General features: G+C 41.2%; 1 protein-coding gene across 1 annotated transcript in view; it reads right to left on the reverse strand.

Moving 5' to 3' along the window:
* Window positions 1-23,679, reverse strand: part of GLP1R (glucagon like peptide 1 receptor) — a gene marked incomplete at both ends in the record, with an annotated part of 87,423 nt that overhangs the window by 24,646 nt on the left and 39,098 nt on the right. The window contains 3 exons of the mRNA XM_082305449.1: window positions 1,361-1,514; window positions 4,542-4,648; window positions 7,305-7,414. Of these exons, the coding sequence (XP_082161575.1) occupies window positions 1,361-1,514; window positions 4,542-4,648; window positions 7,305-7,414 (371 nt within the window). The remainder of the gene's footprint in view (window positions 1-1,360; window positions 1,515-4,541; window positions 4,649-7,304; window positions 7,415-23,679) is intronic.

Here is a 23,679-nt window from a genome sequence, read left to right on the forward strand (position 1 = left end):
CCCTCTTTAAAAAAAAAAACAAAAAAAACAAAAAAAAACCAACCTACATGTTCTGCATTTTCCATCAATAAGCAATGGATTATAATTTGAAAAGCACAACACAAAGATGAAAAGAAGAGTAAGTGAAAGGTACTGTATCAACTGCAGTCAGGGAATCTTTTCACTTCCCCAGATACTCTATTCTGCAGCTTAGAGTTTCTCTATTAAAGAGCAAATAGCGAATACCATAATGTTGACTATTTTCCAAAGCAAAAGATTTTTGATAGAATAGCAATAGTGCCCAGTGCACCACATTTAAGTGCAAAATCTCTCTTAGCTGGTAAATTACAGAGAGGTGGTCACAGCAGGGCTTTAGATAAGTATGAAACCTTATTACCTAATTAATATATCCATCGACTCTGATGAAACCACTATCGGATAAACCACGTGTGAAAGCATAAAGCCTAGGTTTTTCTGGAATGAGGGAATGACTGACAATCCAATGTGAACATTTCCAAACCATTTAAGATATGTATTACAATGCTAATTTCTGCCAACTGATACATTGCAGATGAGATTGACTACGTGGTATTAGCGCTTAAGCCTTAGACAGAGTGTCAGGTAAGGATGGGTACTAAGTATGCATCAGGAGACATACCCTTTATGACCCCAACCCTGTATTGCAGCAGCAAATGCCGTACCCATGTTCTAGAATCACAAGAGCTATACAAATAATGGAAAGCCCTTTCTTTGAAGATTCAAGTACATTTTGTATTCCAAATCTGAAGGGGGAAAGGCATGCTTTCATCATATTCACAAAAGAGTTGTATATCCTCTCCCTTCGATTAGAAGTATTTAATTAGCCTATTCCTCTAAAGCTTTTCTAAATGCTTTCAAATTTGCATTTTAATCAGATGCTTCCCTTTTTTCTGTCATTAACAGATTATAAAGATCTCCAAGAATGACCAACTAATTTGGTCATTATACAAGAAGGACAGTCCTATTACAAAAGGTGCTGGCTCAGGGAAATGAATGCCCTCTTGTCATGGCTGAAAGAAATGAACCTGCAGCATGGGAAGAAGATATGAGCATTTGTATATGTATCAAAAATCCACCTCTTCATGTTTGCTTTGTCTAGTAGGTGCAAACTTCCCACAGGCAGAGAAACATGCCATGCTATCAACTACTTGCCTGTACCAACCCTGGGGTGGCACAACTACAACCGCATACGTTGTGCTACAAGTTTCCGAGAAACTCTATGGACTGAAGAACGGCATTTTGTACAACCCTCATTGTACAAAATAAGATTACCTGCTGTCATGCAGACACACCACAGTGATGACTCCAATATCCTGAAAATCACCACAGTGTCTGCCCCTACCTGGAAGGAGATAAGTCCCTCCCACTGGTGCTCCTGTGTGGCTGTGCTGTACATCCACTTCACCACTGAGTCTTTAATGAAGACAGATATAGCCCGGAGGATAAAAGAGGTGAAGAGGTTCAGGTGAATATAATTCCTTGTGCAATGCAGATGTCTGTAAAAAGGAAGAACCAGTCATGATCCACTACCTATGTAAAAGCTGCAACATCACACAGAGGACTGAGGGAGGGAACAATGAGTCCTGTTGGAAATCAGGCGGTACCAGAGGAAATCCCGTAACTTGAGAATGGCTGTAGGGATTTCAAACTGTCTTTGGGAAGAAATCACTATCACAGAAAAGACATTCAAAACTTCAGCCCTAAATGTGAATGTTTGGGGGAAGGAAGGAGATCAGTGCGTAAGGAAAAAATACTTTAAAAGTTTAAAAAGTGTAAAAAGAAAGTCATTTTCAGAAGACATATCTGAAAGGACTAAAAAAAGTCAAGTTTCACATAACGCTGAATCTAATCTCTTTGAATTGACCCCAATGTCACTGCACAGGTTTACCTTGGCAAGGCTCAGGAACTGGTGTGCAGTACAGCTTCTGGCTGTGCCCAAACCCACAATGAAAAAACATCCACCTGTAAATTACCGCTTTGACAACAAGAGAAAAATCTGTATTCAGATTGTCTCCTAGGGGAATTGTAAATACTTTCTGTAGAACTAAAAGAAACAGAATTTCCACCTCTGCATTCGGAACGGAAAACAAAAAATAAAAAAAAGAAAAAAACCTTTTGAATTTCAGCAGTCAGCTGCAAAGACAATAAAATTGCTACTTGTCAAAAATAAGAGCATGTTAAAGGATAGCAAAAGAAACTGCAGTCATGTAAATGGCATCCAACTGCAGAGTGCTGCCAATGTTTTACCAGCCTTATCCACAAACATTTTTCTTCCAGCACTGCAAGGATACACATTTTGTTTCAAAGGAAATGATACTGGGCATGATTCTTTTTTGATGCTAAAAGATACTGGTAACATATGATAAACAGCAATTGTTCCAGCACGACTTTCAGTGAACTTATGCTTTAAACATCTATTTTTACTGCTTTATAACTTTGGGTAGGAAAATAGACTTGGTCTGAAAATTATCAGTTTTGCACTGAAGAGGAAAGAGAATTTTTTTTCATAGGTCAAATAGAATTTTTTGCATCACTTAAGTCACAGCTTATTTCAAAACTTACCTATGATTAATATTTATTTTCCTTTAACTCAAAATTTATTTGTTGCTACCCTTCAGAACTGCTACACATTTAAATCTGATTGAAAAAATTATGTAAATTAGCCAATTGAAGAAAATAAGTTGCAAGTAGTTACTGAGTATTTCTGCTACAGGCAACACAAGTTATTCAAATTGTTTCACTCATGAAGTTAAGGGCCTAATTCAGCTTCCATCACTGAAATTACAGACTTCTCTTCCATTTCTTTCAGAGGATGCAAAATTGGACAATAGAGATATATTGTTTCTTCTGTTGTCTCATTATTAAAAACAAATATAAAGGTTATTACGCAGTCTAAGAACTTAAAAAGGCCTTCCTACTACAAAAGTGGAGAACATCAACATTTTGGTGCCACTGAATTAGATTTCAATCCTCATTTGTTGAGGTTGCACAGCTACTGGGGAGAGGCCACGAGCAGAGGTTCCAGTCCGAATCTAGCAACTGCGATACTACGCAGGGGTAGGTCTCACCTATTTCACGAGATCCAGGACCAAGTTGTCTCCAGATAGACAATTTAGACAGGACAGCACAAAATGGATTGATGCCATAGTTTTAACAAGGCTCTCAGCCCCTTTAACATCTCTGAAACCTCGCTTTCTAAATCAGAAGCACACACTCGTGTACACTTCTCCAGTCCCTGCTCCACAGTTAAAGGAAGAAATGCTAAAGCATCTCTCCACAAAAGTCAGGGCATCAAAATTCCTTCTCTCCTACCAGTCCTCAGTGAAAAACTTGCTCTTTGTTCCCTGTCCAAAAACATGCACATCCTTCCTTCCTTCCTTCAAAAAGTATATGGTTGAGCTCTACGATCTTTACATTTGGACTGCTAAAATTACTCAAAAAGTGTCATTGATGGGTGAAACAAGGAGAAAGCACTTGTCCTGGGAGACATTTGGAGACTTCAAGACCATCTGGTGTTTTGTCAGATAAGTCCCAAAGTTGCACTGGTACGGCACGTATAAATCATAATTATCACGTGGCATTCACAGAGGATGAGCATGTCTCTGCATTTCTGTAGTCATTTTAGATCTTCTTTGAGATTTCTAGCCTATGCTTCTCCACTGCAAGAAGGAGGGATAACACAATGCTAAAAGGTGTGGTACAATATTAGGCGGATTTTGTCATTTTAGTTTTGGAAATTAGAAGCTGGGGGGGGGGAGATCTCTGTTGGAGTCCAAAGTTGTTTGTTTTGGTTTTTTCTTCTTCTTTTTTTTTAACCAAACCTACACAGTGTATCATTGGCATGTGCAACCAATAGTCTCTTCATGCAATGTGTTGGTGCACACCTGGATGAACCCAATATGCCAATCTGACCAGGTGACAGCAATTTATTTCACAGAAACTTTTCAAGTTTCAAAATTAGGTTCTCTTTCATATTGCAAAAGAAATGAGAATTTCCAAAAGTTCTCCAAAGAGAGAAATTGTGTCAAAAATCCATATCTGCATTGAAATACACCCTGCATGTGAGGGCTGGGAAAGAGGCCAAACTGAGATTTATGCTCTGTGTAATTCCAAGCAAGGCAAGATGAAAACTTCTGTCCTAAACATCCTCTCACACCCCACACTAGTGCCTCATCTGCAAGGCACCACCAGGAGGGAATGCTGGAATCTCTCTCTTTTTCCATCTCTTCCACTGGAAATTTCATTAAAATAAAAAAATATCACAACAAAATATTTCAACTGATAAAACACATGCGTTCCACACATTCATACAAGTAACACTGCAAAAATTTAGGAAATTTACTTTAATTTTGAGAAGAAATGGTTGCAGGAAGGAACACAGAAGTGACATAAGACAGAGAAATAATGAGGTGATGGAAGAAAGGGGGGGGGGGGAATCAAATGTTTCTGTCAAAGACTGATACTTTCATATAGAAAAACATAACATTTTTTTTCTCCACTCTCTTCAGAGCTTCATTAGTTACCTGAATCCAAGAAGAATGGCAGTTGCTATTACAAGGGCAGAGAAGGAAAGAGCATATCCAATGGTGTATATGACGGACAAATTCAGGAGCTGTTCTTCTGGTGCATCCTGAGAGCATATAAAGGAGAACAGGAAGGGGGGGGGGGGGGGGGGAAGGAAGGGGGGGAAAAGACAGAGCTCATGGGCTTCAGTTCTTTTCTCCCAGCTGCTTCCTAACTTTTCTTAATGATAACAAGAAGTCATTCTCCTACTTTCAAGTTTAAATGCACATATCAATTCAGTCTTCCACTTTCCATATGCTCTAAAGAAATAAAAATTTAATCTTAATTCCCCAGCTGCTCCCAGGTGTTCACTCAAACAGTGGGGTTTTGCAGCCAGGCTAGAAAATAGATAATGTGACATTATTTCGTAATAAAGTTGGAGAGGCATGAATTACCAGACAAGCAAGTCTTAAAACAGATGGCACAGGAAGCACAGACACAACACGACCCTGCAGTAAAAATGGCAAAGCTGATGTTTTCAGACTTGAACACTTAAAGCAAGTCTCCTTACTGCTGTAACGAGGGGGGTCCTTTGGCTACATCTATACTTAGAAATAAAACGAGCCAGTCCCATTCGCTGACTCTGAGGTAAAGCATGCCTTGCATTCATATAACTAAACTCTCTTCTGCCCCCAAATAGTTTCTCTTCAGCCTCAACTATGCAACCTCCTGGTAACAAACCATAGCCCAACACCATCTCATGACCTAGGCAGTACAGCACTGCCTGGGAGGGAGTGACCCGATGTGGGCCAGAGCAGCAGGGATGCTCACACCCCCCTGACAGTCCTGGGCTGTGACTCTCTTCAGATTCACTGTTGAAGACACGACCACCAAGACCCTTGCTTGAAAGTGCTGGCCAAAATCTTTAGGGAGAAGAGAAGTATTTTAAAAGCTACAGGCAGGTCTGAATCACAACACAGGCTTATTGCTCGGCCTCTAAGGCACATTCATATTCTCTATTCTGGTTCATTTCTAAGCACCTATCTTTGTCTAAATAGACTCAGGCATTTTACTTCCCTTCCTCAAGCTGCTAATTCTGCAGTTGACTCCTGAGACCTGTGCTGTACAAAGGAATACATTCGTTGTACTTCAGAAATAAGTACAGCTATTCAGATGTACTTTGCACAGCCAGGAGGATTTAAGGTGAACATACAGGCTGTTCCTCAGGGATTTGCTAGGTTAATGTTTTAAAGGGAATGATATGAGAGCTGCCTTACGAAGAGAAAAGAAAAATCTCTTCAGTATCAAAGCTCAAGCAAACTATTGAGACATGACAATTTAAAACATCTATGCAGATCAAAACCACATGGCACACTTAAGTAAACAATGTCATTTAATAAGGATTCACTCACAAACCCTTCAGATTTTGTTTTAGCAACAGTTGTAACATAATACACAGCAAACATCAAAACAACCTGTTGTTCTCATATACAAGATGCATAAAACAAAGTAGGTTGTTATGGGGCTCTATATACATTAGCTGGAAAACCAAACATGGCTGTTCACATTTCAGGGAGTGACACCATGTACGCTGGGTTTCAGAATCCAGATCAGTTCATGGAAACTTGAAGGCAGGTGCTAAATGACCAAGTGTTACCATTAGGTATCTCTCTCCTTGGCATGTCCCAGCACAGCTCTGTAAGAAACCATAGTGGCAAACACGGAAAAGTCAAATGACCAGGCTTACACTTTGCATTAAGATAACATGCTCTGCTGGGATACCCCAGAACATGGAAGGGACAAGGAATAAGGCTGCAAATTAAAGGAAAAAATTGAATTTAACATATTTGGGGAATGAGAAACTATCTCTTTTCCCATCTCCTTCTAGTCTGCAGCCATTTATTCCTTCTGAAGAATGAGGCACTGAGCAACGGGAACACCAGAGGACACAGATCCTGCAGCACTTGGGAATTTCATATCCTTGAACTGTTTTCGCTAGGTATGTACTAGTTCCCAGTAGCCTGGGACAGAGAGAGTGCAGTCAATTTATGCGAATAAAAGCATCGCCCTTGGAGGCTCACAGCAGTAATGGTATCACGTGTCATGGGAACGCACACGGTGCGCTAGCTGACGCCAATGGCTGACAAAAATCCCCTGCAAATCCCTACGCTCTCCTTCATTTGGTGCCAGGTGTCTCAGCTCCCTGCAGAGTATAAAGCACCAGGGCAAGAAAATAACATTGACAAGCCTAATTCCATCGCCCACAGCAAATTAAGGTAAAAAGAAAAAAACAAAAAAACAAACAAACAAAAAGCAGGGACTGCCCCCTGCCCAAAGGTAAAAAGCAAATATCCTTCAGTTCAGTTCATCTTAATCACCTTAACAGCTGCTAACAAGACAGAGAGAATAAACAGACACTTTATTGTAACAACATGCCAATGGAAGAAAAGGGAAAAGGAATAACATTAGGTCAGTCACTCCTCCAGTTTGAGTGGGCTGCAGTTTAGCCCCCTGCACCGCACTGCAGCTGGGACCACCTGGTTCACTTCCCTTAGTGCTCTCACATACATTTAAACCTCCTCTCATCTACCCTCCACATTCCCTTTGTTGAAGGGGAGAGACCTGACGTCCCTTACCATTAGGCTCACTGAAGTGAGGCACCCAGGATAAGTTGGTAAAGATGACTTTGACAGGACAAAAACACGTGGGCGTCAATGACTATGCTTTTCCTCCATTCTGTTTTGTCCTAAACAACAACAGTAGCAACAGATGGAAACTCTTACCTGGTCAGAGGCCTCACACTCAGACAGGTTCCTCCAGGGCAGGGTTGAATTCTCCTTCAGCAGCCACGTCCCCTCCGGTGTGCAAAACCGGTACACCTGCCCATGCAGCACTGCCAGAAGCAAAACGACCCACAGGGTTAACGGGAGGAGAGCCTGTTCGTGGGGCAAGGTGCGCAAAGTGGTCTGAAGCTCAGTGCAACCTTTGTTCCTTACCAATCACTCTTCTGGCTGGAGGGGGAAGCCGCAGCATTGCTGGGGGAGTGCTTCGCCCGCATCCCACCTGCAGCAGACGCTGCTACTGCTCATCCGCAGGGCCAGGGAGCAGCTTAGGAGGACACAGCTGCAAAGGGATCAGACGGCGCATACTCCAGGACAACTGCTAACCATCCAGCAGCAGCAACAGTCTGAAATAGTTGCTGCCATCTTTGTGTGGATTTTACAATACACATAAATTCCACCTCACTGAAATATTAGATTTTAAGACACAAATTTTGGAAACGTTAAGCCTCAGCTAGAAAATTCACAGGGAAAAGAAGATGCACAAAGAGTAAATGTGCTTTTTCTTTTCTGAGATCATGCAGACCCAAAGACAAAGAAACCTCAGAATAGGTATGCTAACACAAGCTCCCCAAAATGTAAATGCTTATACAAACACCTGTGCTACAAAATGAAGCTGTAAATCTTTGCCTAAACTACCCATGTACTCTTTTTATTCCTTCTGTCTGCATGTTTGAGTGACAAAACCAACAATAAATAAAACGCCTTTCCGAAGCAGTTAGCGGCTTGATCTTGTAAAAGCAGGTACAATGAAATGGCTCATAATAAAATTACATCAGACTGAAGAATCAAATAAAAGTACAAAGGGGAAGGAGCACTCAACCAGAGGGTACCAAAAGAAACCCCCTCTCTTGCGTCTGGAGTATTGGGGAAGCCTAACAACTTTTACAGCTGTACATAAGCAACCTGGAGGTGCCCCTGTATCAGAGCATAGCTAGAGTAACAATGTTGGCTGCTTTGCAAATGAAGTTTCTTACTAATCACATTTCTGACCCAGCAAACTGACCTATTTATGTCATGAAGCTACCCCTCAAAAACCTGGGTCAGTCCCTCAAACAGAGTTAGCTTCTACCGAGGCAATGTTCGGAAATAGACACCTATAACCTTTTGAGGCATGAGAAGTCGAGTTAGGAGGATTCCGTTCTACACGAATATAAAAATACCTCTCAATTACAGCTTTTGCTCGAACCCAGCCTTGCCTGCTGCAACCTCATCCTGTTGTCAGCTCCCTCTTTACTGCAAACTAGAACTCATTAGAGCTCAACATTTCTGTTCAATAGGAAAATATTAAAACTTATTTGAAATTATAACAACCCAGTAGGCTATTTGCGTATTAGTTGGCAACTAGTAATTTGTTTGATAATTGTCAGTGGTAGACTAGTAGTAGGTACTCTAAATGAAGAATGATGTTTTAAAAAAATAATATAGACACTCATATTCTAATAAGCCATTTCTAATGAGTATGCTAAATGGCAACTGATAATGGTTTTGGTAGGCATAGTCTATTTGCTTTTGTAATTGGTGTACTGAATATACCAGTATGAGATAATATAAAGATGATATAAAAATTAAGTTATGCCTGGTGGAGGTTTTTCCTTGCTATTAAGGATATCTGTTTGCATATGTTTACACAAAAACAGGAGAGATTAGGTCAGCGCATGCAACATATACATTCATATCCATTAACTGCTATGAATATTTTGTCACCTGCTCTCATCACCTACTGCCAGTGCCAAACACTTCCTTTGGCCAGGACGTTGCTACAGTGTTAAGGATCGCACACCTGATGAAGGCAGCAAGTAGGAAAGCATCAGTTTTCCCTGCCCTCCTCAAGATTAATGGACAGCAAACTGAAGTAAGCCATTCAAAACACCTATGCAAAGGCAGCTCTAGGAATCAGTAAATATTATATAAAAGAAGCCAATGAAGGTGAAATCCAGGGGGTTGAAGTCCAGAGGGTCACAGGACTCAGAAATTCAGTCTGACTGCCATTGCATGAACTGTAACCAAGAAGTATTACAAGACAAAAATATTATGAGAAACAACCTCACACAAAAAGAAATTCCACTATATTCCTGAAAGAAAAACTTGCTAAAGGAGAATCGATTTAAACACAAAAAAAACACATAAACAAAAAAACCCAACAAACAAAAAACCCACATTATTTCACATTCTCTGAAACTCTGAATTTTTTTCCCCCAGTATTTCTTACTGTCAAGGTCTAATTGGGATGAAAGCTTAGCCTCAGTGTATTTATTTTCTCTCCAAATCATCATGACACATTTTAATTTTCATTTTATTGATAACACTTCTTTTCAAATAATGAGGAGGAAAATCTGTTGTATGCTGAAGCCTGGCATACATTAGAGAAGGGAAGCATTTACAGTAGAGGAAACATGAAATTTGCCATCAGACAGAAAGACAAGGCAATTAATTTAGATATGAAGAAAAATGAATGTTACCCTATTATACTGGAAAGGAGAGTTCCTGCCACATCTAGGAGTCACAAACACTCAAACTGCGCTGACAGCTCTTATGGACCTCTACGTAGCCACAAGCCAGCTGTGTCAGGTTGTCATAGCCTCACTGCTTGCAAAAACAGTGGTGGTCAATGCAGGACCCACCGGCAAATAAAGACCAACTAGGCTGCCTGTATCCAGGAAGAGCCTTAAGAAGTAAAAGAATTAATCAAACCAAAAATCCAAATAGATGAGACTGTGTATGAGAGTGTGAGAGCACATACGTCTGGTCTATGGAATCAGTTATTAGCCAAAATGCTTATCAGAGAGAAAAAGTTAAAAAAGAAAACTCAGACTTTAAGGCAGTCTGGCTGATACACAGAGAGATGCTCACGAAAGAGTTGAGAGACCAGACAAACTATGACATGAAGAGAGCACAGGGCTGATGTACTGCAGTCAGTCAGTTACTCTCAGGAATGCAAAAACAAGTCTTACTGTTGTGGAAATAGATCATTTTCAGTTATGTATCAACCACCACAGAACCCACACAACATCAGCAGAGGTTTACTGTAGGGGCTGTGAAGGGCTCGGTGATGGATACGCACTACACAAGAGACCCTTCATCACCTGCAGCTAGGCACATCCAACACCAGGACCGTGCCAGACCTGTGAGGCAAATCCAGCCCAGGGGTGCTGACGTCTTTGCAAGCTGTGTGATCGGCCGCAGAAGCCCCCCAAAAAGGAGGCCCAGAGCCACAGTCCCATGAGCCCCCACCTTCACGGCAGCAGCACAGCGGCTGCAGGATGTGCCTTTGGAGCAGACCCCTCCTGAACCACATCACCCTGTAGCCATTCCCGGTTTCTCTCTTTCCTAGAAGCACAAGGCAAACAGCCTCTGTCTTCTCATCCTCTGGGCAACAGGCTACATCACAGGCAGCCACCTGCTACCGCCCAAACACAAGGAAAAGGCTGTTAATGACTGACAGCTCAGAAGAGATGTTACCGTAACTGAACGCTCTTCCCTGTTCTTGCCTCATTGAAGTGAGGGATGGAGAACAGTCTCAACGCCAGAAACTCTGCCCTGGTGTGTCTCCAAAATAACTGATAAAAACCTAAAGTGGAGACTTTAGATCTTTTTTGTTTCATATACAAGCTAAATTCTCATCTTTGCTTAGTGAAAGCAGTTCCAACTAATTTCAAAGAGATCCACTGGCTTTTAATCAGGGACGTCTTGATTCAAGCACTGCAAGCATCTTACCATTCTCACTGGTCAGAGGAAAGCATGTGGTTTGCATTAAAGCTACCTACAAATGTTCTTAAAACAATTTTTTCACATGAACTTTTCATGACTCCCTCTCTTCACAGCTGGTCATGGCTCAGGATGGCAGAGATCTTCAACCTCCTAAAATGGATAAAGGGATAGTATTCATACACATTCTCTCTTTGCCAGGGGCCTGATCCAAAGCTCACCCAGGAATCTCATTTCCTTCAGCTTTCATATGAAGCCATTGCTGAAAACAATTCAGTTATTAATACACACGGAGACAAACTAACAATGACATGCTTCGAGGTTGCCTGTGTGCCATGACAGAAGGAAGGCACACACACAGCTTCCCCCTCAACTGCTGGGCAATTTCAGCTTCTTGCTTGCAGGTGGTTTAGTCAGAGGTGATTCACATTTGTCCATGCCTGAATTCTGCAGAGTGACTCTTACCTTTAGTGCAATGCAAATACCAAACATGCAACGATCAGCTTCAGTTCTAATAGACCAGCATGATGAACAATCTTTTTTGAAGGTTCGAGTGGTTGCTGCCTTCTTGCTATCCTACAGTACCCTTTTCCTATCTTGTAATGCTTTTTGTTACCACATAGTCAATGTTTCAAATCACACTATTTATTACGTTCTAGAATGGGCTATCATCCTCTGCAAACAAACAAACAAAAAAAATAGTAAAATCTACAGCCAGTGCATCGGGAATCTGATTTTATTTAACCTGTAAGCTAAATGCATTCACTCAAAAAGTTGCACAACCTTTGGAACAGCAGCTTAATGACGCCAGTTTATTTGAACAGTGTCAATCACACTGTTAAAACACGAATTGATGCCCAGAACTCAGTCTCTGTAAAGTGATAAAAGACAGAGAGGAGAGCCCAAGAGTTCGCACTGAAGTTAATAACATATATCTAGTTCTCTGATAAGCCTGTAAATCAAATCAAATACTACAACTAGCTAAATACTTTTATATACGGAGAAAATATATTATCACATGGGCAGGAGGCTCACAAACGTTTCCTTATTAGCCACCCCCCCACCTTTTACTAGAAATAAAACCAAATTAAATGATTTCTGTGCTTAAAACAACCAACCTGATCTGCATTTTACAACATCACAGTGTCAAGGTCAGTGTGAGATTACTCACCCAACTGTCCCTGAGGATAAACTAGAACATTATTCATTGTAAAAACAAATTACAGCATGTCCTATCCAATCAATTCTATTCAGGCAAAGAGATGAGAGAATGAGAAAAAGAACACGAGAGACTGCAGTTTTGTCTGGCTGCTGGGTGTCAAGTATTACAGACCTCTATTAATACCTATTCTCTTATTTCCAGCAGGGCAAACGTTTTGGAAAAGGTAACAATTTTCTCCATAAAACAGAGACTCTCTAGTATGAGAGCATCACGACAGTCTTCAAAGCAGACTGGTTCGTTCCTGAAATTCGCAACTTGCCCTTTGATGGGGACAACAATTTATCAGAATTTAGGAGGTTGCACCCCCATCAGCAGCTCTGTTCAGCTATCATTTGGTGTGACCTGGGCACTGCTCTCCTGAAAGGAGCCGCTCTTAGCTGTAAAAGCTGCTGTGTAAGTGTCACTCAGTTCCAATCCTGGTGCTGCTCACAGTGAAGACATCCTCAACCCAGGACTCGTGCACTTGCCCGTGAGCATGCAGCTGGAAATACGACACTACGGAGCAGCCTGATCACAAAGCCTCTGGGGAGCAGGAGGAGCTCCAGCCTGCACTACTGTCCAAGAATCACATTTATCAAAATGCGCATTTATGCTGGGCTCACTGCCACATCATCCGAAATTATATTACCTCAACAGGCAGTTTAACTATGAGTACTTTATTTAGTATCCCTTCCCACTATTCCTCCTACTTCATAGAATATTAGTCATCCCAACTCCTTTGCTTTAGTAATGATAAAAAAAAATTGAAAACCAGCTACGCTTTGCATTTTGCCTTGAAGGCAGAAAGGCTGGTGGTCACTTCAAGTTCTTGTAGCAGGCAGAGAATAATTTTCAGTTACGTTCCGTGGTTTGGGTGAGAGGCGGGGAAACAGATCTGAACATCCCTACTGTGAATTTTCCCCATCACTAGCTCCTAGCTTGAAGGATCCAAGAATCCCTCCAGCCTCTTCCAATTAAAAAAAAAACAAAACAAAACAAAAAAAAAAAACCCAAAGAACCGCAAAGAAGAGTGACAAGAGAAAGAGTCATGCATCCACACTCCTACCAAGAGATGAATATGAGCTTACACAGACCTAACAGTTACCTTTACATGGTGCAAGAGGAGATCCAATGAAGCGAGCACAGGCCATGCCACAGGCTATGCCACAGGCTGCACAGGCCCACCCTGCATGCCCTGGAAATCCTCAGTGCCTGAACCCCGTGCTGTGCTATCAAAAGCAGAAAGTCAGAGACTCTGCATACAGAGATGATACTGTTTGACATGACCCAAGGGATACCACCTGCATATAAATTCTTATTTAAAATATTCATTTTGGAATTAAATTAACACAATAAAACTAAACATTCAAGAATTAGGAAGCGTTAAGCTAAAGCTACTTACGTGGGTTTTAGTTCCACCCAATAAAACTGTTTCTACATACATAGTCATACGTTTTTTCCAACAGAATCCACTGTTTTATTCGGGATACAGAATAGAGGGAGATCATTTAAAGGGAAATTATTCATCCTTACCACTGTGAGATGTCAAGTTATATTTAAGCATACTGAATCAAGTCATACCAAATACAGTATTTTCTTATTTGTATGGTCCACTCAAAGACCACCAATTCACCTCCCCAATGAACACTAAGTGCTATTATCTCATATGTGTACACAGATGATCTAAAAAATAAAAAGCATATTCCAGTCACATAGTAAAGCCAGATTTATACAACAAAAAAAATTATGCAGCCACCGAATTTGTTCTGCATGGGCATTCAGTTCTCCTAGTGCAGACATCATCCTTTCCAGCTCTGCAATATCTTGCCTCACTCAATACAAACTCCCACTGTTAAGGAGGCAATGATCCTGCAGAGAAGAGCCCCCTCTACTACATATGTCACAAGCAGATCCATTCTGCATAGTGAAGGAATAAGAGATCTGTGGAAAAATGATAGAATTTAGCTTCATAATTAAAAACTACTTACGTAATGGTGGCCAATAAAGGTTGTGTGAGCTAAGTAGACCATGCCAAATCATAAAGAATTCGTTAAGTTGTAACCTTATACATCGCTGGGTAGGAGTTAGTATCTCATAAAAACTAAAATATCTTCCTGAAAAACAATACTGTTTTTAACACAGAGTATTACCCTAAAAGGAGCTATACTCTCCAAGCATTTCAGCTGAGTAACTTGTACTGAGAAAGAGCTGCATTAACTATGCTAGACCACACTGAAACCTAACATAACTTTTTGAAATATATTTTCAAAGACAACTCATAAAAATGCACACATGTATGTGTGCATTAGGTTTAATAGAGAGTGTTTATGAACTATAAAAAGATATGTGATTTAATGTAATAAAAGAAGGTTGTTTATGAAAAACAAGTATTTATGATAATGGTACAGCTTTGTGAAGATTTGGTAAGATACCAAAAAGCAATATTAAAAGTTTTATTCAGAATAAATAAAAGTGGGTTGGAATAAATTTATTGCAACAAACGTGATTGGAACTATAATGCATAATAAACTTGTAAAAACGGTGCTAAGAGGCTTTGTGTTTTAAGGTTATTGGATCGGTTAGTTAATGTAATTAATAGAAGACATCTCATTAGAGGATGTTAAAATGAAGCAAAAAATTACACAATAAAAAGTTTTCTTAAAAGGCTGCAAAGGACACAACTAAAGTCTTTCCAGGGCAGAGGAAGGGATCTATTTTACTACGCCCGTGCCCCAGGGATCTATTTTACTACGCCCATGCCCAAAATAGATCCCCAAGGGATCTATTTTACTACGCCCGACTTATAAAAATAAGCAAAAACAACCTCAAATAAACAAACAAAACACAGACAGTGAAAGAAAAACAAGCTAAAAGAAAAGGAAACAACTAGGCAAATCATTAGGATAATGTTTCCTGAGCTAAGGCAAGGAAAAACAACTTTGAGAAAAACCAACAGATAACTAGTATGTTAAATATGCATAGCTAGGAGGGGAGGGAAGTACACGTGCAAATAAACACCAGTTGTTTCATGCAACTTCTGAGCAAAACCAGAAGCTCCAGAAGATGCAGGCTAAAACCAATGCCAGGTGCTGCAAACAAACTGCTAAAACTTTGGCAAAAGGGAAATTAGTGGTATTTAGTTATCCTCAAAAACAATGGTATAAAGAACCAATGATTCAATAATCCTAATTTATCATCTCTCACAGGACAGTTATAAAGATAAACGAAAAAATCCTAAACAACTGGAAGCTTTCAGCACAGCCAACTGCAAAACATATCATAAAAAGGAACCCAAACCATCAAACTTCATTTAGAGATAACTATAATTCCACAAGTATTACCCACTATCTACAGAAAGTAAAGGAAGTGGGTACTTCAAGGCAGAACAAATACAATGAAGCATCTCTTGCGTTTCAAAGAGTGAAGACATACATTTTTATTGAGCAAGCTGTGCACTCTGGCATTAGTTAAAGGCTTATTACCTCTGTATACATGAGCTAAAGCATCTGAAGCTGTAAGAAAAATTGTATCAACTGGTAAAGGCTTTCCTACAGACGTCGCTCTTATACTCTCTGCAGACCTAGCATTACAGATATAAGCTGCATTTACACGATAAGAAGTAATACTATGCAATAAAACCCCAAACCCATCTAGCTGAAGTATAAGAAGAAATACAGCCCTTGATTCTACTGCTCAGGACACTGCCCTGGGCTACATCAACATATCCCCATGCTTTGCCAATGGATTTCTCTGCTACACAAGGGGATACCAATTTTGAATTTCAAGCTCTGTAGCGGATACACCCTAACAATAATGTTTCTCTGCCTTCCTCTCCTAACCCCTTACTCTTCTCTCTGCCTCCTTTGCCCCTCTCCTTTTAGCTACTGTCACACCATTTCTCTTTGTCTCCCTACTTGCATTCCCTCCTTGGTTACCCTCTTCAGTTCTATTCCTCTAACACTCCCTGTTGCTGCAATGCTTACTTCTATGCTGCTGATCTACCCACCCACTGCTGACCCTTCCCCTTCACCCTGCACTTTCCTATTCCTCTCTCAGCTCCTACTCCGACTTGCCCTTCTCCAAAAACACTGTAATTGAACAAAATTGCAACCTGACTCCAGCCTCTCACACCTCCTTTCTCGACGATCCATTCCTCAGCCCTCCTCATAGCACCTCAGCAGCTCCTCCTGCCTGAGCCAAGCATCAAGGAGGGATGAAATCAATGAAGTGCCTCTGCTCTCTGATCTGGAGCCTACTGTGTCTGGTAAGGGCACAAGAAGTCCTGCTCAGCCTGTGTGCCAAAAGTAAACCTGGCCTGACAGTCACACAAGATTTGAGGAGAAAGGACCACTGCTCCGCTCTCATGTGGCCTCTGGAGACTGTAGGTACAAACTCTAGGAAGTCTAGGAAGCACACATAAGGAATCCATCCCCGTGAGCAGCAAGAGGCATATCACCAATACCACAGGAGCCATCTTCCTCATCCACATGCTGAAATACAGAACAAGGTTTTGACAAAATGTTCTCAAAAAACATTAGCCTTCAAACAGACTTCTATTGTGTTGAATCTCAGTCAAGCAAAGTTCTGCAAATGCATAAGCTACTAAATACAAGCTCTTACAAATAATAAAAAAAGCACCAAGTGCTCTTATGGAAACCACCATCTTTCTTGGCAATAACGACTAGAGGCCGCTAAAGCTGCAGTTATGTCTGGATTTACCTTTACGTTAGAAAGCTAACCTTTATACAAATCTCTGATTCTTACCCTCCATCCCAAAGTTGGGACCTACCCCTGATCTAAAAATCAGGAACTCTTACACCATTCTATTGGTAATCTTCCCCAAGTTTTCTATTCCATTTTCATTTCTGCTCTGTATTCATTGCTTGAAAGGTATTTGGATGGACATACAATCCTTTTGACCTAAACTTTTCTTTTCCTGCCAAGGTGCAATCCTTTTCTTGAATATCCACTGCCAATCCTACCTCACATTTTTTAAAAACTTAGAGAGGCCCGCTGTCATTCATCAGCCACAAAAACACAATGTTTTCCACATTTTTACCCATGCTTTCACTCTGTTTAAAGAAAAATGTTGATGCCCTGCTTCATTAAGCTTCAGGACAATTATCAGGCAGGTTTTGCGTGTGGAAGCCAGTTTTTTGCTTTCAGAGGAAATACACTGATGAGCACTTGATCCTTTTCTTGCTTAATTCATTTCTGGTCATTCCAATTGTCAAAAAGTAAATTAGTTCCAGAAAGGTCAGATGAGTCTGGCCAGACACCAACCACCACTATAATTATTACTGTCATTGAACTAGTCATGTACCCAGGTTCTTTCATAAACACGTTGCCCCGGAAAAACTTTGCTCTTACTCAAAGAAAATTTAAAGTGATGTATGGGAATCTTAATAGTTAACATTTGGAGCATGTTTGAGGAGAATTAGACATACTTTCAAAATTCACAGCAGAGACCTGGGTCTCTCAGGGAAAATCTAGTCTATTACAGAAAATTCTCAAGGTGAAAGTTACCAGCAAAACATAGAAGTGGAAAAGGAAAATACAGCAAAATAAATAAAACCATGCACATGATTAACAAGTGCAACCATTGTATAAGTCAGCACATTTTCAAGTTAAAGCTGCATTTGTAAAACGGTGTGAAAGGGAGGATGTTCTATAATTAGACTACTTACATGCAGACACCTTTTAAGTCAGTCCACATTTTTGCACGACTACTCTGTCAAATGAAAACATTATAAAAAATTCAAACACAGAGCAAACACAGAGCTAATAACTTCAAGAGGCAAAGACTGTGATTTGCCTTTACATAAAGCATTTACTTTTACAGATATACAAGTAGATTGAGTTGTATCTTCACACAAATTCAACTGAGGATCTTGGGAGAAAGAAGCAGCCTTTAAGCTCACTATCGCACCAGAATTGTATTTGTTATGTGGGAGAATACATATAGGTTGGATGCAAGAGAAGCACTTCCCATCACCCAAAGGTGAAAGTGCCAGGGATTCCTGAAAAAGGGAGGAAGTAGTGGGCTGTAGATCATATGGCTCTTCTAGCAAGTTGCTCTCCACCTATGCAGTTTTAAGATCAGATATTCATGTTTTATCCCATCTTTGGGACTTGGGGGGCGGGAGGGGGGGGATCAATACTAATTAGCAACATTTAAGTAAGCCAGAAAGATAAACTGTTTTCAGCAAAGCATTTAATTACGTAGCACACACAAGCACTATGTTTATTCAGGCCCTTAATTAGTTCAGTTTACTCTTTGTCCACTGCTGTGAAAAACTGCAAGCTCTTAAGTGCAAGTAACATGAAGAAAGGTTTGAGGTCCCTCCATTTAACAGAGTATACTGGTACCACAAACAAACAAAAGTGGGTAGATAATATATACTTCAGTTATGCAAGACCTGTAACGAGAGCATAGATGAAGTTTAAGGTAACTGGTGAGCTCAAACATGCCTGTTAGAAGCTAAGCTACCTGCTAGCATGGGCAAGGCACAGAGGTAGTCCAGTAGCTTCCTTGCAGCTGGGTGTTAACTGTTTATTTCCCACTTAAATGGCCTATTCACAGTCAGATCAGCTGGGGGCAACTTCTCAAGCAGTTGCAGAATGAGGCTCGGCTATATCTCTGCAGAGGTGTGCCTTGATATCCCTGACAGTACACCTCAAGGAATTATTTTAACAAAACAAAAACATCAGGCAGTTATAACTGAAAAATTGGTGGAAAACATGCAGTCCTGCCAACTACTCTAACTCCCACAGATGCAGTCACAGCAAGCTGATATCCTACAGTAAGGCTGTCCAGGATTTACGCTATGTCCAGCAATGCAGAAAACTAAATTCTTCCTAGAGGGCCTCAGGTGACCAGATCTCTACCTGACATATGAACAACATGCAGCTGCTCCCATCAACCATATATGCACTTCAGTGCCCAGCCACATGCAAGGTCTGTTTCTGTTCCTATCACACATTTGATGAGGAACGCCCAGGTTTTGGTTGCAGCAGAAGGGGAATCAGAGAATGTAGCTTTTCACTGTCCCTAAAGGAAGTCACATATCTCACCCCAGCTGAAAGTTCATAAGCCACTGCTCTGTTGCACGTACCTCAACCTGAGGTTAACCAGCAATTTATTTAAAAATATATTTATTTTGTTTAAACAACTAAAATTAATAAAATGGAGAATGGCATGACCACATGGCCCATAATAAACACATGTTAATAATATCTATCTGTTAATGATTTTTTAAAATTATTTCTTCCAACAGTCCCTATATCTACCCTTGAGATGAGCAGCATATGTTCTAGAGTTCTCTGATATACTACCAGATGGAGACTAACAAACAGAGGCAGAGGTGAACTTGAAAGACTAGGTTTGTTTATTATTTTTTTTTTTAAGCAAACTGAGATTGCCAATTAGCTTGAGACAGCTTTTAGTGCAAGGAAGTATAAACTTTGAATTGCTTATGGGTTAGCAAATGCAAAGCAACATCTTTTTCACTGAAAAAAGGTCACACCCCTTTCCAGCATTATGGAGAGCTTTCTGGAAACTTGGTTTTATTAGAGCAAAGAAAGGAAGAAATGTAATAAATATCTAAACATCTTCACTGTATCCAATATTTGAAGTAAAACTTATTTTCTTGCATGTTAAAAGACAAACAGGTAGTTTAGCTATACATTCACATAGCCATCTGCTAACTATCTTGGTTTTAAGAAGATCTCAAAGTATGAAACTGGATGATTAAACAAAAAATGAGAGAGATTAAACCAGACAAGGTTTAACCTGGTCCCCTGAACCAAATGTTCCAGCCATGCATATGCTTCAAAACTGTCTGATGGAAAACTCACACACAAACATCTGCTTCCTCAGCTGTAGGGCTTTCTGCAGACCCCTCTAGAAAGCAACATAGATTGTTTCCTTTGGTCTGCCTCACACGGGTGACAGTAGCATTTCACAGCCCCAGCATCATTACCCCTAGCAGGTCTCACAAACAAAAGCAAGCACCTTCTTTCTGTTTCTGCTTTTTGCTTGTGGCACTATGGCACTCTGTCCCCATACTCCCTCCCCCTCAAAGTTTGAACAGTGCCCAAACACAGGCAACCCTGGGGAAAGCAAAGAGGACCAGGACAGTGGATTTAATCCTGCAGCCCAGCAGATGCCCCAGGAGTGCAGCTGCTTGAACATCAGCCCTTCACAACCACATTTGACGGCGGGGAGGGCAGGGAAGGCACTGAATCACTTTTAGGAAAAAGTTGGCTGCAGAAGCTTTTCCAATGTCCCACAGACGGTGGGCCCAGGAAACTAGCGGGACCACAATGTTCGTGGAACAACATTTGAGCAAGACTTACAGGTACAGATAGATGACGTTGGTGCTATCACTCCCCTGACCCCAAACCAGTACTTACCACCAGCCTGCTCCCCACCACACTGCTGCCTGCCCAGCCTGGGAGCACTCTGCTGCGGGGAGGGCACTATGGTACGGGCCACCCCCACCACCAGTCAATGACCCCAAAACCCTGCCGAGGCAGAAGCCTACTTGTAATCCTCTCTCACCTGGGTCACGATATGGCATGCCACAGACCCAAAGCACTTGTGGCAACACCTTGACAAACATGACAAGGTTCTCTTTCCTTTTTCAGCCATTCTCCTTGGTGGGCACAACCACCACAGATGAATCTCTCAGATCCCAAACAAAACCCATTTCAACGTTTATGTTTCTGCTGCTTGTGTAGCAGGGAATAGGATCTGCAGTATTGCTGTGCATGATGTCATTACAATTGTGTAAGTCTATAATCACAGCTTTTGGAGAGGGGAAGGCGCCATGCAGGAGGGAAGTACTAGGGTTTGCCAAGTTCATGATGTAAACAGTAGCCAGGACTAAGCCAGACACTAATGCAGGGTGGGGACTGTGCAGACCATTTCCATCGTCACTGCTGCACTACAAGAAGGTTTGCCTGTATCTCATAGCCCTAGAGAAATTGCTTTTAAAAAAAAGCATAAAATCTTCATGGTCAGACTGGTAACCCCCAGCACTTGGCAGTTCTGAGGTAATGCCCCATTTCCAGCCAAAGCCTCACGCAGAGCCCACACCTACCTAAGACACAAGAGGAAAAGCAGTTCTGTCACCAGAGAGGGAATAGGGAGTGCTGGAAAAAGGGTCTCAAATGTAGGTTATAACAGGGGGAAATGGGAAAGAGCTGACCTGGATGTGTCTTTGCACCTAAAGGTACTCTGGAGCAGCAACCCAGTCCCTGGCCTCTGCATTACCACACCCCCACATGAAGCTTGGGTTCATGCAATCTCTGTGATGGGGCAGAACTATTGTGCAAAGTACAGCTGTGGTCCCAGATCTCCACGGTGTCCTTCAACTTATTAGATTTAATCAGACTCTGACTGCATCTCTAGTAGCCAGAGGCAGCCTCAAGGTTACTATCAGAGATCATCTGATATTACTGCTGGGTTATTCTGCCACCAGAGAGAATTTTCAGGTCTTTCACGTCACAGGCTGAAAAGCGCTATTGTTTCCAGGGGTCCCCAGGCTGTACTTTGCCTGGTCTTCTGGGAGAACAAAGGAGCAGGTGTCACCATTACAACACATAACATAGTAAAGAGAGGATAATATAGAAAGTAAATTATAGGAGACAAGTGATTCAAGCAAAGATGAATGACAACGGAAGTTATTAGTTAAACAAAGGAAAGGATTTCAAACTAGGAGAAAGGTGGATCTAGAGAGCATGGGGAATTACAAAGCATTAAGGTCAACAGCAGTTAAAGGCATGCAAGCCACCTGGCCTTTTACCTAGCACAAGAAACAGTCAGGATTTAGCAAGAACTTAGTAGGTCAGGAATCCTCCGCTGGCCCGTGTGTGGTCATACTGGAAAACTTCATAGTAGTACAGACAAATCATTAGGTCTTGTGTCTCCATCCAGGACTGAAGAGAATCCAATGCACACCTAGGGCACAGCTTCTGGTTTAGTTTCCTCCAAAGAAACAGACCCCAAAACTGCTCAAACTAACTCAGTCACAGCAAGTAGGACAATCGGGATTGCTTCAAAATTCATTACGGTGTCAGAGCAAGACACCAATACAGATACAGAGCAGCAGTCAAGCCAATTCAGGTGTCAGACACCTCAAAACCAGAGACAGGTCCTAAGCTGAAACAAAAGCATTCAAAGAGTTCATAAGATTTTGAGTGGAGATCTGAATAACAGCCACATCTGTGTTAATGCAAGTTTGCAGCCAGCTTTTGTGCAGCCCAGTGCATATAGGAGCAACTGATGTGACTACTGGTCACATAACTCCTGTCTGAAACTAGTACCCCTGGAAGGTTTTTTTTTAATTAAAAAGGATTTAGTGCTATTAAACAATAAAATATCAGAACCCCAGAGGAGGCATAATTGCAAGATGAATTGTGCAGCTCCATGGTTTCCAAATCCACATGGTGTTATTGGCAGCTGGCCTTCAATTATAAGAAGGTAACAAGAAAAAGCACACAGCCAGTGACAGTGAGGTGAGGTGCCCACCATGCCTTAAAGGAATACTGCTCCCCTTGGAGGTTTCTGCACCGATTGGACTTTGAGAGACCTGCTGCCCAAGTATAACTCATGGTAATCTGACTGACTGCAATGTGGATAGCAAAATGTACAGAGTTTACATGGTGTTAACTTCAGTGCTACCAGAAACTGAGTAGGCTTTCTGGGTTTTTACTAAAGGCAAGGTTTGGCCCAAGACACGAGAGACATATGGGAACAAAAGCTTCAACTCAGGCAGCCAGAAGTATGTGAAATTTGCCTTCAACAAGCTTTGGCTGTGGTCCAAAATCTGTGCTGGAAACTTCACAGAACAAATCCTTCTAGCCATAACCTCCCTCCTGCTACTTCAGCATCTCCCCATGTAGACCTGCCCAATGGTGGGAGCTGCATAAGAACAAATAGAAGCAAAACAAAGAGCTGCAGCAAAATAGCCCATACAGGTTTGAAATTACTGTAGTTTGCTGTTTCAAAGACGTATAAGCAGGCTATTAGAAGTACAAATACAATCTCATCTTACCAAAAGCTTTGGTTTGTTTTTTGGTTTTGTTGGTTTTTTTTGTTGTTGTTGTTTTTGTTTTGTTTTGGTGGTGTTTTTTTTTTTTTTTTTTTTGGGGGGGCGGGGGGAGGAAGGTGGGGAAGCAAGGTATGGCAGAAATTAAGCATGCATTTGTTTTGATAATTGAGACATTTTCACTTCATATTTTCAAAGCATTTCAAAACACCACTTTGAAACACAAGAAGTCTTCCCAAAGAGAAAAGTTTATGAATTTTACCTACATAATCCCGAACAGAATGCTTTGTTTGACCAAAATTTGATTCCCCTCTACCTTCTGTTTGCCCCATTGCCACTGCTTCTCATTGTCCCA

This window comes from Platalea leucorodia (genome assembly GCF_965183815.1).
Source record: "Platalea leucorodia genome assembly, chromosome: 3".
In the NCBI taxonomy this organism is placed as follows: Eukaryota; Metazoa; Chordata; class Aves; order Pelecaniformes; family Threskiornithidae; genus Platalea; species Platalea leucorodia.